This window comes from Ranitomeya variabilis, chromosome 2, assembly GCF_051348905.1.
Source record: "Ranitomeya variabilis isolate aRanVar5 chromosome 2, aRanVar5.hap1, whole genome shotgun sequence".
NCBI lineage: Eukaryota > Metazoa > Chordata > Amphibia > Anura > Dendrobatidae > Ranitomeya > Ranitomeya variabilis.
The window spans coordinates 667,905,372-667,917,907 of record NC_135233.1 but is presented as its reverse complement, the minus strand read 5'-3'; the positions used below and the strand labels follow the sequence as shown (position 1 = coordinate 667,917,907).

Sequence of the window (12,536 nt, the reverse complement as noted above, 5' to 3'; positions counted from 1 at the left end):
ACAATCCAATGAAAAAAAGAAAAGAAAACGGCTTGCACTCACCAGGCCCGATGAACAGTGATAGTCTTTATTAGAACATATGCAGTAAAATCAGGGAGAATGTGTCCATGTAGGATGACAGCTGTATCGCGCACACCCACGCTTCCACTGATCCGAGGAGTTTGGTAAGTGTTGCAATGTGGTTTGATGCGCCAGTGAAACTAAATGTAGGTGCATTGTGTTACAATTAATTTTTTGAATTTTTTCTCCTTTCACAGTAAAGAAAATAAGAGTGTGTTGGTGCTCGATGAGGGATTGCTTCAACAAGGACATGAGACAGGAGAACCAGGTTAAAAGTGGCGCTGCTCAAAGGATACTAAGAAAAAACAAATACCACCGGAACCTTGCTTTTCTGAGGCCTGCTCTTGCTACGCGAACGTGAGTATCTTTTGTGTTGTCTTATTATTTAACCTTTTTTGTTTTTTACTAATGTTTTTCTTTTATTTTCACCACAGAACCTGGTGCAACATCAGACAACCTGGATCGTCCCCTGTTGGAGCGGACCCTCATCAACCAGCCAATGAACAGGCACAATCCAAATCATCCACCAGCGATGTAGCAACCTGTCTCACAGGCTGAGGAACAGGCAGCCACCGGTCAATCAGGTTTTCCTCTCTCCCAGCCCTCTGCCGCTGCTTTGGTTGGGTCATCTTGTCAGCAGCAGAGTGCCTGGGAGAGGTCACTCATGCCCAAGTTTATGCACTTAAGCTCTGTCTTCCAGGATGGGTTTAAGGTGTTTGGTGTTAGACTGAAGAGTGGGTTCACCCATGTGAACACACTTCTACAGGATGTCAACAAACGCTTTGACCACCTGGAAGCCGACCTTCAGGGAAGTGTCAGAAAGCTTTATGCCTCAATTCCAGATCAACCTCATGCAGGCCAGCCATGCATTGCAGAAGCAGCAGTCCCAAAGCTACAATCCACAGGTCGGAGGATATTACCAGCAGCCGAACATCTACTTTCAAACTCCCACAGCACCAAACTATCCAACACCACCACCACCAGCTCACAGATCTACCACACTGCCAACTTCATCCTCCCTGCAGCCAGCAGCATCCACCACGTTCCCAAGTTCAGCACCCCTGCATCCGGCAGCATTCACCACACTCCCAAGTTCAACACTCCTGCAGCCAGCAGCACCCACCACTACTTTCCCAAGTTCAGCACCCCTACAGCCAGCAGCATCCACCATGCTGCCCAGTCCAGCACCACGCCAGAAGACTGCTACAGAGGCCACCACTCCCACTCAGCCAAGAAAGCAAAGGTCCAAAACTAAAAATATTCCCACCCTGCCAAAATTGGACCCACCACCTCCACCCTCACCTACCAATGTGTCTCTACCTTCCCTTCAGTATGTCCCTTCAGTTTGTCTATCCAGTCCCATGATTCCACTGCGTTGTCTGCTCCCAATGTGTCCAGTCCCATTCATGATCCAATCCTTCAATTTGTTGCCTCTTCCCCTGTAACACCTTCCTCATCAACTACAACCCATTCCTCACAGCTCCACAACCCCAAGGTCTACCACATCTCACCCTCAGTTAGACCCCGATCCTAAACACAGTTATTTTTTGTTAAATAAATGTTTATTTTGTTTGCACAATATCTGTGTTTTCTTTGTCTCTTTAAGCGCCTACACCACAAACACACACATGTGTATTTTACTGTTGAGGGAACTTGTAATGGGTGTTTTACGACAGGTATTTTATTATTTAATTCAGCAAACATTACAGGTACATTTTAACATTGCAAGTACATACTTAGCGGCTTAAACCATTCCGTCTTGCCTTGCCACACATCCATTTATCAGAAATAAAGTATGCAGCAAACTTTTTTCTCATCTGGGCAATTTCCACTGTAGTCCTCAAAGGGTGATCTTGGTAATCATGCTTGATAAAGACCTATAATGGTCGAAACGTTGCATCAAGGCAGAATACAGCTCTTTTAATCTTTCATCACCTGGATGGGATGCTGTTCCTTTTTTGTACTGGACTGAGTTGATGCTTTCATTGATATCATTTTCGGGTGCATAAAACTTTTTGATCACTTTCTCTCAGATTTTTGTGAGGCAGGATGAACAAAAAACAACAATTTGGGATTTTTTTGTGCTGTTCACCATATGGTTAAGTGATAGGACAGCTTTATTCTTCAGGTCAGTACGATCAACAGTGATACCATATTTATATCATTTTTATATGTCTTGCCACTTTTTCACAATAAAAACTATTTTATAGAAAAAAGAATTGCTTTGGCTTCACTTTATTCAGAGAGAGATTCTGAGCTTTTTCATTTTTTTCCGCTATCGGAGATGTCCAATGGCATGGTGTTTGCTGGACAATACGAAGATTTCCCTTATACCATTTTTATTTACACTTGACTTTTTGATCACGCTTTATTTCCTTATTTTTAGCAGCATGATGAAAAGCATAGTTGTTTTTCCATATATTTTTTTTTTTTAGTTTACTGAAAGGATTACATAGTTTGACAGTTTTATAGATCAGGTCTTCCTGGTTGTGGCGATACCAAATATGTGTATTTATTTCCATAAATTTCCATTGGCTTTTATCCTAAGTCATATTGCACGACTCGTTAGAGGGTTGATTGCGACTTGTAGGATCGCTACTTCCAACAGGTGGCGCTATAGAGTAAGTCCTCTTTTTCTCAGAAGAGGCAATTTGCATATTTAAACTCCCAGAGGAGCATTGTACGGCAAATAAGCCTCCTTACCTTGACAAGCCAGAGATGGTATGTCACTCTCCATAAGGAGAAACGATACCGCTTAGACCCCAGTCCAGAGCCTCTCACCTAGCCAAATCAGTTCTCATGCTTCACACTGATGAGGGCCAACAGCCCGAAACACCGTGTCTGCGAATTGAGATACTGATTTGGCTTTTATCCTAAGTCATATTGCGTGACTCGTTAAAGGGTTGATTGTGACTTGTAGGATCGCTACTGCCAACAGGTGGCGCTATAGAGTTAAGTCCTCTTTTTCTCATGCTACGGCATGGTTTAAACAAGCCTACATAGCTGGCAGACCTGGAGGTCATCATGATGAAAATGATGGGGGCCCTCACGATGATGTCAGTGAGATGCTGATTGCATCTCTCTCCCAGCCATCTAAATGTTGCGATTGCTATGGATTGTGGCATTTAGGGGGTTAAATGACCCAGGTGGGTTTGGGCGAGGCTCCTGGCTGTAACTGTAAGAAATTTAGCAAGAACCCCTATTCAACCATGAAGTAAACTGACGTCTGTCGTCATGAAGAAGTTAAACGCAGTGCTTACATGCTTTATTAGAAAGAACTTGCAAGCACTATCCATGTTTGCTAACCTAGTCAATGGGCCATAAACAGTGAAATGAAAAACCACTCAATTCTAGAGAATTTAGAGGATTTTTAATAACAGGTAACTTGCCAAGTTTCTTGTTTTGACAAGCTCCTTTGCTATTTAACCCACAAAAGAACAAGGGAATAATTCAACTGCCTTTTTAAATTTCTAAAAAAGCATGGAGATAACACTCATAACAGACCACTAATATCAAAACTATTTCTCATATATACAATTAAGCATGATCAAATTTTGGAAGTAAGAATGCGCCTGCAATGCTTTCTAATTATTGTAGGTCTATAATTAGCTCTATTAGTAGATCTTGAAGATATTTTAGCATTTCATATTTGTTAACACTCACTTATACAATGCATCGACCAGTCACTTTGACTATCTCCTTTTAATTAAAGACATTTGTTATTATGTAGTTAAAGCAACTTGAAGAGAATTAATTTTTGGCAGTAAACTGACATTCCAGAGGAGACAGATGAGGAAGGCATTTTCCATAGTGCAATAGCCAACTCAAGAACCATAGAGAGTGCTTTAGTTTAGTTTGTTTCAACACTGAATTGGAACTTACATACAAAAAAGGAGTGTATAAACAAATGTATAAAATGTACAAATATTATGGGACCAAGCAGGGCTGTTTCCAGGTTTTCGTGGACCTCGGGTGAAAGCGTCTCAGTGGGCCCCTTTAAGGCTACGTTCACATTTGCGGTGTGCGCCGCAGCGTCGTCGCCGCACCAAAACGCATGCGGCGTGCGGCCCTATATTTAACATTGGGGCCGCATGGCGCCGCATGTACATGCGTTGTCATGCGTTTTGGTGCGTTGTATGCCGCATGCGGCGTTAGGGCGCACCTGTCAGGGCGCGGCAAACGCAACATGTTGCATTTTTTGGGCGGCGCAGACTTCGTAAAAAACGCATGCGTCGTGTTTGCGTCGTGTTTGCGTCGTCAATGCGGCTTTTTTCCCATTGACTTGCATTGACAACGCAGACGACGCAAGTACTTGCGTCGTGGTGCGTTGTACGACGCATGCGTTTTCCAATAAAAAATGCAAAACATTGTCTAGACTTTGTGTAGACACTAAAAAAACACTATATATATAAAAAAAAGGGGGTTTGGCATTGTCTTTCACAAGGCTAGCTACAGAGAAGACTGACTGAAGGGAATCTGCTTTCCAAACATGTAAGTATATATTTCTCTTTGCATATTTTTTATTCTGTGTTTTATTTATTGATTTTGATTTAATTTGTGCAATGTTTGTTCTGTGCTATTGTACGGTTATGGCACTGTGGGTTGTATTGAAAAATTGTTTTTTTTAATCTGGTTTTGATGTACTTCTGGCGTTATATGCTGGCGTTTGTTGTCTTCGGCCTTGCTTGGTTTTGGGTTGTTCTGGTGTCATGCAGTTGGTCAATGTCTTTAAATTTGGCAGATTTTTTTTTGAAATTTCTGGTGCATGTCTTTTTCTGGTTTCTATTGTTGGGGGTAACCGTATGGCGTTTTTTATTGGCTCATGTCTTGCTGTGTTTTATTATGCTGTGGGCATTTTTTTTTCTTTCCTTGAGTGTCTTTTCTTGCTGGTGGGGGGGGCTACATTTATGATGTTTCATTTGTATTGTATTGTTCTGGGCTGCTATATGCCATTCTATTTTCAATTGTATTTTACCTTTTTTTGGGGGGGTTTAAACTCTGATGGTTTTACGTCGTTTTCCCTATGGCTTCCGTATGTATCTCCTTTCTTGAATGTTTCCATTGACAAGTGTGTAGTATGGCCTTTATATTAATAATTTTTTTTTGTTGGGGGCCTTTTTTTAAAAATTTATTGTGTTTTCTTTTCTATTTGACTATGTTTTATCTTTTGGGTTGCTGTATATTGTAACAGCGGTTGACCCGTAATGTTTATTGCTTATTATCTAGAATGGTATTTAGCGCCTTTTTCTGATGTATTTCTGTGGATGTCACCAGATGGTGTTGTTTTGGATCATGTCTTGTTGTAATTGTAAATTATGGCGTTCATTAGTTTGCTATTTCATTGTGCCTTTTTTTTCTGTATTTATTTTTTTGATAATTTTGTAGCTTTTGAAAATTTTACATAGGTGTCTATTTTTGCTTAATTTTGTTTGGGTCTATTCTTGTATTGTTTCTTCGATTTTATTCTCTTGCAATGTATGGCATTGTGGTGTCGCTTTTTGAGTTTGCATTGTCCTATCAGTCAACAGTCAATTGTGGTTTTTTAATGTTTTGGGCCTATTTTATTGTATGTGGCATTGGATGTGATTTTTTGCTCATTTTTTCATTGCAGCACAAACTTGCAAGAATGCCAAGTTCTTCAGAACATAGCCAATCGGCGCGGGGGAGTGCGGTGAGTAATTATGTCCAGTTGCTTACTATTAGCTGCCATTTGTAGCATTGACAATAATTTTTGTATACAATTTTTCCAGGCTTCTTCAAGTGAGGGGGAAGGCAGTCAGCGGGAGCAGAGAGATCGGGGCCAAGATGTGGCGTCAGGCCGGCGAGTGAGTATTTTTTTTTTTTTATCTTTTTTTTTTCAGTAGCATCCTGCTGTGAGGAACATTACATTTGAGGAGCATCCTGCTTTCACTAGGGATGTTTACTAAGCTTAGGCCCCCGTCACACATACCAAGATCGCTAGCGAGATCGCTGCTGAGTCACTAGTTTTGTGACGCAACAGCGACCTCAGTAGCGATCTCGCTAATATGTGTGACCCGTACCAGCGATCAGGCCCCTGCTGTGAGATCGCTGGTCGTGTTGGAATGGCCTGGGCCGTTTTTTGGTCGTTGAGGTCCCGCTGACATCGCTGAAGTGGTGTGTGTGACAGCGATCCAGCGATGTCTTCCCTGGTAACCATGATAAACATCGGGTTACTAAGCGCAGGGCCGCGCTTAGTAACCCGATGTTTACCATGGTTACCCGGGTGCTGCAGGGGGACTTCGGCATCATTGAAGACAGTTTCAACGATGCCGAAGTCGTTCCCCTGATCGTTGGTCGCTGGAGAGAGCTGTCTGTGTGACAGCTCCCCAGCAACCACACAACGACTTACCAACGATCACGGCCAGGCAGTATCGCTGGTCGTGATGGTTGTTAAATCACTATGTGAGACGGGGCCTTTATACATTATAGATTTTCAGGGCAGCAAGTATTGGGGGAAGGTAAAATAAAGTTGAACTCCCTGCACACAAACATTCCAAAACACAGGTGTAGAAAACATCAATATACATACATCAAATGGCAAAGGATAGGGCAGAGGTACCTATCATGCCAGGTGCTGGTGGTTGTTAATATTTGCATATTTTTAACCTATTTGTTTTCTAATTTTTCTAGGTTTCACAACGGGCCCAAGGAGAGAGTGTAGATGTGGACCTCCTTATTTCAAGCATCCAGGAGCGGGGCCCGTTGTGGGACAGCCGTGACCCTCGGCACATGGACCAGGTGGTGTCTAGGCGTTTGTGGGCAGAGGTGGCAAACTCGCTGTGGGATGGCTTTGACAGTGCCTCAGCGAAGGACAAAGGCACCTTTAGTGAGTATTGCAGATACGCTGCTATGACCCATCTTGCTAGGATAAACACAACCGTGTGTGATGCGATCAACGCCTACACTTTGCATCGCACACGGTTGTTTTATCCTTTTACAATGCTAAATATGTAACAATTTTTTTGTCTTTACATTAACAGTGAAAAAGTTGAGGACCAGATGGCGATCCATAAAGGACCGTTTCAATAAGGGGATTCGTGCTGAGGAGGAGCAAGCTCGGAGTGGTGCTGCTGCGTCCAAGTCGGTGCCCTATAAATATAACAGGGCACTCCAGTTCTTAAGACCGGTCCTTGGCCGCCGACAGTAAGTATTTTGTCAACATACCATATTGCACATCCACATTGTACATTGCCCAGACACATAGCATATTGCACAGCCACATAGTACATTGCCCAGCCACGTACATTGTGCATCCACATAGTAGATTTCCAGGCCACTATATCGCAGCCACATAGTACACGTTCGAGCTACATATACACATAGTATATTTCCAAAGGAACATAGTATATTGGCCATCCATGTAGTCATCGTAGCATTTTGGCCATCCTTTAACCCTAGTGGAATGGTATATAGCCCATTAGTAATTTTTTGGGTTAGGCGTGAGTCATTGTAGTCCATGACAGGTTACGTTCTGAGTCAGGGTAGTTCTGATTGCAGGAATAATGATGACGTCTCGATCACATGATCCTAACGTCATGGCCATTCCTGCGATCAGATCAACAAAGTCTTTTTTTTAAAGTTTTTGGGTTTTTAAATTTTATTCTTGACTTTAAATTTTCTACTATTTTTTTTGACATAGGCATTATCTAGATTTGTTTTTTTAAGATGACAGGGGTATGCATTGCCTTTGCCAACTTGAATTAACAGTCATTATCTGCCGTCGGTATGTCCATGATTGTTATCGTGAGCCCTAATGCTCAGCTGGCGATAACAATCAGCAATTTATTATAGGCCACACAGACTAAGATACAGGGGATTGTAATGTTTTGTTGTGTCATGTAATGTAAATTTTTTTACAGGAGTTGGCGTATGTGATAGTTTATTAATTGAAGACTAATTTTTTCCTTTTCTTTTCACAGGACACACAGCAGCACCCTCCAGCGAGCTCCCCCCTGTGAAGCGGAACTTCATGGATCGCCATCTGACCCGTCACAGCCCTCCCACAGCGGCAGCAGGCTTGCACCACCATCATCTGGAGAACCGGCTGCCGGTACATCAGGTTTTCCCCTGCCCGAGGCCTCTGGCGCACCTTCGTTCGGGAATTCCCGACAGCGCCAGCGGGCCTCGGACAGGCCAGCCATGCCAGAATTTTTGCACTTGAGCACGGTGTTCCAGAATGGTTTCAAGGCGATGACCGATAAAATGTCCAGTATCGAACGTCGCCTTGAAGCCATTGAAGCCGAGCTCTCAAATCCGGCAAAACATTTTTTAAGCACAATTGCTAAGGGCATGGTGGAAAACCTTACGCCGGAACTCCAGATTTCGGTGATGCAGGACTGCAACAATTCTTACGTGAGGGCTCTGCAGCAGTCTCGGGTCGCGCAGTCAGCGACACTGCCCGTAGTGCCGTCGCTGGCTAGCGTGACTCCGACTACTGCTGCAGAGTCACTCCAGCCACCCCACCCTGGTCCAAGTGCCGGGCGACGCCACCACAGGCACCATACCAGTGTGCGGCCCACTCCTGCTCCTGCCAGGCCCTCATCCTCCCGTAGGAGTGCTTCTGGGGGAGATGCCGCAGAAGGCAGGAAAAGAAAAAAAAAAACACATAGGAGGCACACAGACACACACACAGAGGCACAGGTTCTGGCTGCTCCAGGACAGACACCATCTCGTCGTGGCTCTAGCCACAGCAGGAGCAGCCAGGGCCAACCAAGCCAAAAACGCAGGCGGCTTGTGTTGCCTCCTCCCTCCTCTACTGACGAGGCGGTCTCCCTAGTGTACCCTGCGGGGGGTTTGGACCTGCCATCAAGCCTCCTCGAGTATGGCGGCTCCTCCTCCTCCTCCTCCTCTACCACTCCCACTCCCAGGTCCAGAACTAGAAGCTACCGGTCACCGGTGGTAGCGGATGTTGATCCCCCCTCGGCTGTTGATACCCCCTAATTTTCTTTTCCCTTTTTTTCTGTTTCCCCTCAATAAAAATTTATTTTTTTGTATACAATATTTGGTCTTCTTTTCAAGTACACTGCTCGGTAATTCACTCCGTGCGTCGTTTATTTGTGCTTCAAACACCTCATATATGCAATGTCAGACAGTATTTTTGGATTTTTTAATTTGACCGTTTCTTTGGGTGTCTTTCATTGCTGTATGAGGTGTTTCCAAACACTAAAGTGTATGAGTTGTTTTCAAAGAAAAAGGGTATGTGTCCACGCTCAGGATTGCATCCGGATTTGGTCCGGATTTTAATTCAATATTTGTAGCCAAAACCAGGCGTGGGTAATAAATACAGCAGTGGAGCATATGTTTCTATTCTACTTTTCCTAATTGTTCCACTCCTGGTTTTGGCTTACAAATATTGATGAAAAAACCTGAGCAATTCAGGATGCAATCCTGAACGTGGACACATACTGTAAAGGTACCTTCACACTTAACAATGCTGCAGCAAAACAGACAACGATGCAATTCACTGCAGCATCGCTATTTGGGAGCTGGAGAGCGGTCTGTGTGACCGCTCTCCAGCGACCAACGATGCCGAGGTCCCCGGGTAACCATGTTAAACATCGGGTTGCTAAGCGCAGGGCGCACTTCCGATGTTTACCCTGGTTACCAGTGTAAAATGAAAAAAAAAAAAATATTCACAATCGCATCCCCCGGCGTCAGCTTCCCTGCACTGACTGAGTGACGTCCCTCACAGCAACGCTGTGCTGTGCATTCACTTTACGGCCGGCGCTCACTCAGTGCAGGAAGTGGACGCCAGGGGACGCGAAGATGAGTATATTTATTTTTATTTTTTAGTTTACAATTAACACTGGTAACCACGGTAAACATCGGGTTACTAAGCGCGACCATGCGCTTGGTAACCCGTTGTTTACCCTGGTTACCAGTGTAAAACATCGCTGGTATCGTTGATTTTGCTGTCAAACACAACGATACACGGCGATCTGACAAACAAATAAATATGGTATGGTATAAATTTTGTCTTGGAAGCAGGGTAGAAAACGTAAGAACATTTTTTTATTAAAACACAACATTTTAAAAACAAAGGTTTCCAAGTTTTTTAGATAAGGCACATTTACATTGGTGAACTATTTTTAGCATAGTCACACCAGAATACAGTCCAACAGTTTATTACACCATTGAATCTTGCCATGACAGACGGCCAACATCTGACACAAAATAGGCCACAAAACGGTCCCTCATCTGCGCAATTTCCACACTTGTCCTCAGAGGATGATCATGGAAATTGGGCAATGGGTTGGCTATGGTTTCATCCAGATCAACGTTCAGTCTCTCTTTGGCCAGAATAAAATTGTGGAGAACCACACACGCCTTCACCACCTCATCCACTGTCTCAGTTTTCAGATTAATGGCGGATCCTAATATCCGCCATTTAGAGACAAGGATGCCAAAGGCGCACTCCACAGTCCTTCTGGCCCTGGACAGTCTGTAATTGAACACCCTTTTCGTGTGGTCCAAGCCCCGACTTGAGTAGGGTTTCAATAGGTTGGCAGACATTTGGAATGCCTCATCCCCAACCACAACAAATGGCATCGCAGGGCCTTCGGTGTGGGGAAGAGATCGTGGCTGGGGGAAATTGAAATTGTTGCCATATAATTTTTGGCCCATATCAGACTCTTTGAATGTGCGCGAGTCATTTGACCGGCCAAAAGCACCAATGTCGACTGCCAGAAAACGGCAGTCCGCACCGGCAATTGCCATCAGCACAGTGGAAAAATATTTTTTGTAGTTATAGAAAAGGGATCCACTTTTCCCTGGCTTGGTAATACGAATGTGCTTGCCATCCACCGCGCCAATACAGTTTGGAAACGAACACACTTCCTCAAATTTCTCGGCGTTGGCCAACCAGATATCGCTTGTAGGGACGGGTAAAAATTCTTCACGGAGGTTATCCCACAAAGCGCGGCAGGTCTCAGCAATAATTCCCGAGAGAGTGGAGACTCCAATCCGGAACTGAAATTGAAGGGATCGCAAGGTCTCTCCGGTAGCCAGGAAACTGCCAAGAAGATAAAGAAATTACATTAGTACATTGCAATTTATAAGGGTATGTCTCCACTGTCCGGAGACGCGGCGCTATCGTTGCAGCGGCGAAGCCGGTCGGCGATAAGCCCCGCCCCCTTCCTGGGACGCGATGGTGCCGGATGTGTACAGTACACATCCGGGATCATCGCACCCCTCGCCGTAGGGCCCTGTGATATACCTTGCGGGGACGCTGCGTCCCCGCAAGGTGTACGGACATGCTGTGTTCTGAAAAGACGCGCAGCATGTCCGGAGTCGCAGGGCCTCCGCGTGCGGGTTTCCACGCATAGTGGAGACGGGATTTCATAAAATCCCCTCCACTATGCTGGAACATCTGGACGCTGCTTGTTTGACGCTGCAGCGTCAAACAAGCAGCGTTTACTGACCGTAGAAACACAGCCTAAAAGTACATTGACCATACCACCCCCAAAAAAAATTAAGAAAAAAAAAAAAAAAAAAGGGAAGATGTGAACGTAGCCGAACATATCTCAGTCATTCAAACAGCTACGTACCGTAGAGTCACCAGCAGCCGTTCCTCTGCGGAAATAGCTCTCCGGAGCTGAGTGTCCTGCCTGCTAATGGCTCCTTCCACCCGACGCAGAAGATACCGGAAGCTCTCCTGAGACATCCTGGTGTACTCAAAATATTTCTCCAGGTTCTCATTCAGTTCGCCAAACAAGCTATGGTATGCTCCACGGCTCTCCCGGACTTCCAAGATAGGGTGTATCCAAAATCGGCGATGAATCCATCTCCGTTTTTCTCTTTCTCTTTGATGAGCACAGGCGACAGCATAGGCATGAGCCAAGGCAAATTCCATCTCCATATCCATGACGATACTGTCCATGGGACGCTCCATCATGAATACCAGCAAAATGGGAGGAATTCATGTCTGCCATGGTATATATACACAATTACATAAACACCAACCCTCTTCTAGCCATTGGTGGTCCTTATCTATTGTGTAGACACTTTTTTTTGGGGGTGGGATGAGGAATGACTCACTGCTCAAAAAAACGCATGCGGCGCAAAACGCTGCGTTTTTTGTTGAAAACGCAACTGCGTTTACAAAAAACGCTGCGTTTTGCGCCGCATGCGTTGAACGCATGCGGCGCAAAACGCAGCGTTGTGTATGCGTTTTGCTGCGTTTTTGTTTGCGTTGTGCGTTGCGGCGACGACGCTGCGGCGCACAACGCAAATGTGAACGTAGCCTAACACATACCACAATCCATGATGCACAGGTACGGCAGAGAAATATAGGTATAGTACAATGCCAAAGATTTCACTTCTTGCAAGTTACATTACATGAGTGATATATATATTGTAAATTCTACAAATGTCAGAAACCGGACAGTATAGTCTTCCATTCAGTATTATGGGCATCACATAGTGCTACATACAGAGTAATGAGCACCATATAGTGT

General features: G+C 44.5%; 1 protein-coding gene across 1 annotated transcript; it reads left to right on the top strand.

Annotated features, from left to right (window-relative positions):
* Positions 1 to 4,609: 4,609 nt before the first annotated feature.
* LOC143807568 (uncharacterized) lies at positions 4,610 to 9,505 on the top strand. The gene is made up of 5 exons (XM_077289237.1): positions 4,610 to 5,731; positions 5,811 to 5,885; positions 6,712 to 6,907; positions 7,062 to 7,224; positions 8,001 to 9,505. The coding sequence occupies exons 1-5, from the start codon at positions 5,534 to 5,536 to the stop codon at positions 9,019 to 9,021; spliced, it is 1,653 nt and encodes a 550-aa protein (XP_077145352.1). The 5' UTR covers positions 4,610 to 5,533; the 3' UTR covers positions 9,022 to 9,505.
* Positions 9,506 to 12,536: the final 3,031 nt, after the last annotated feature.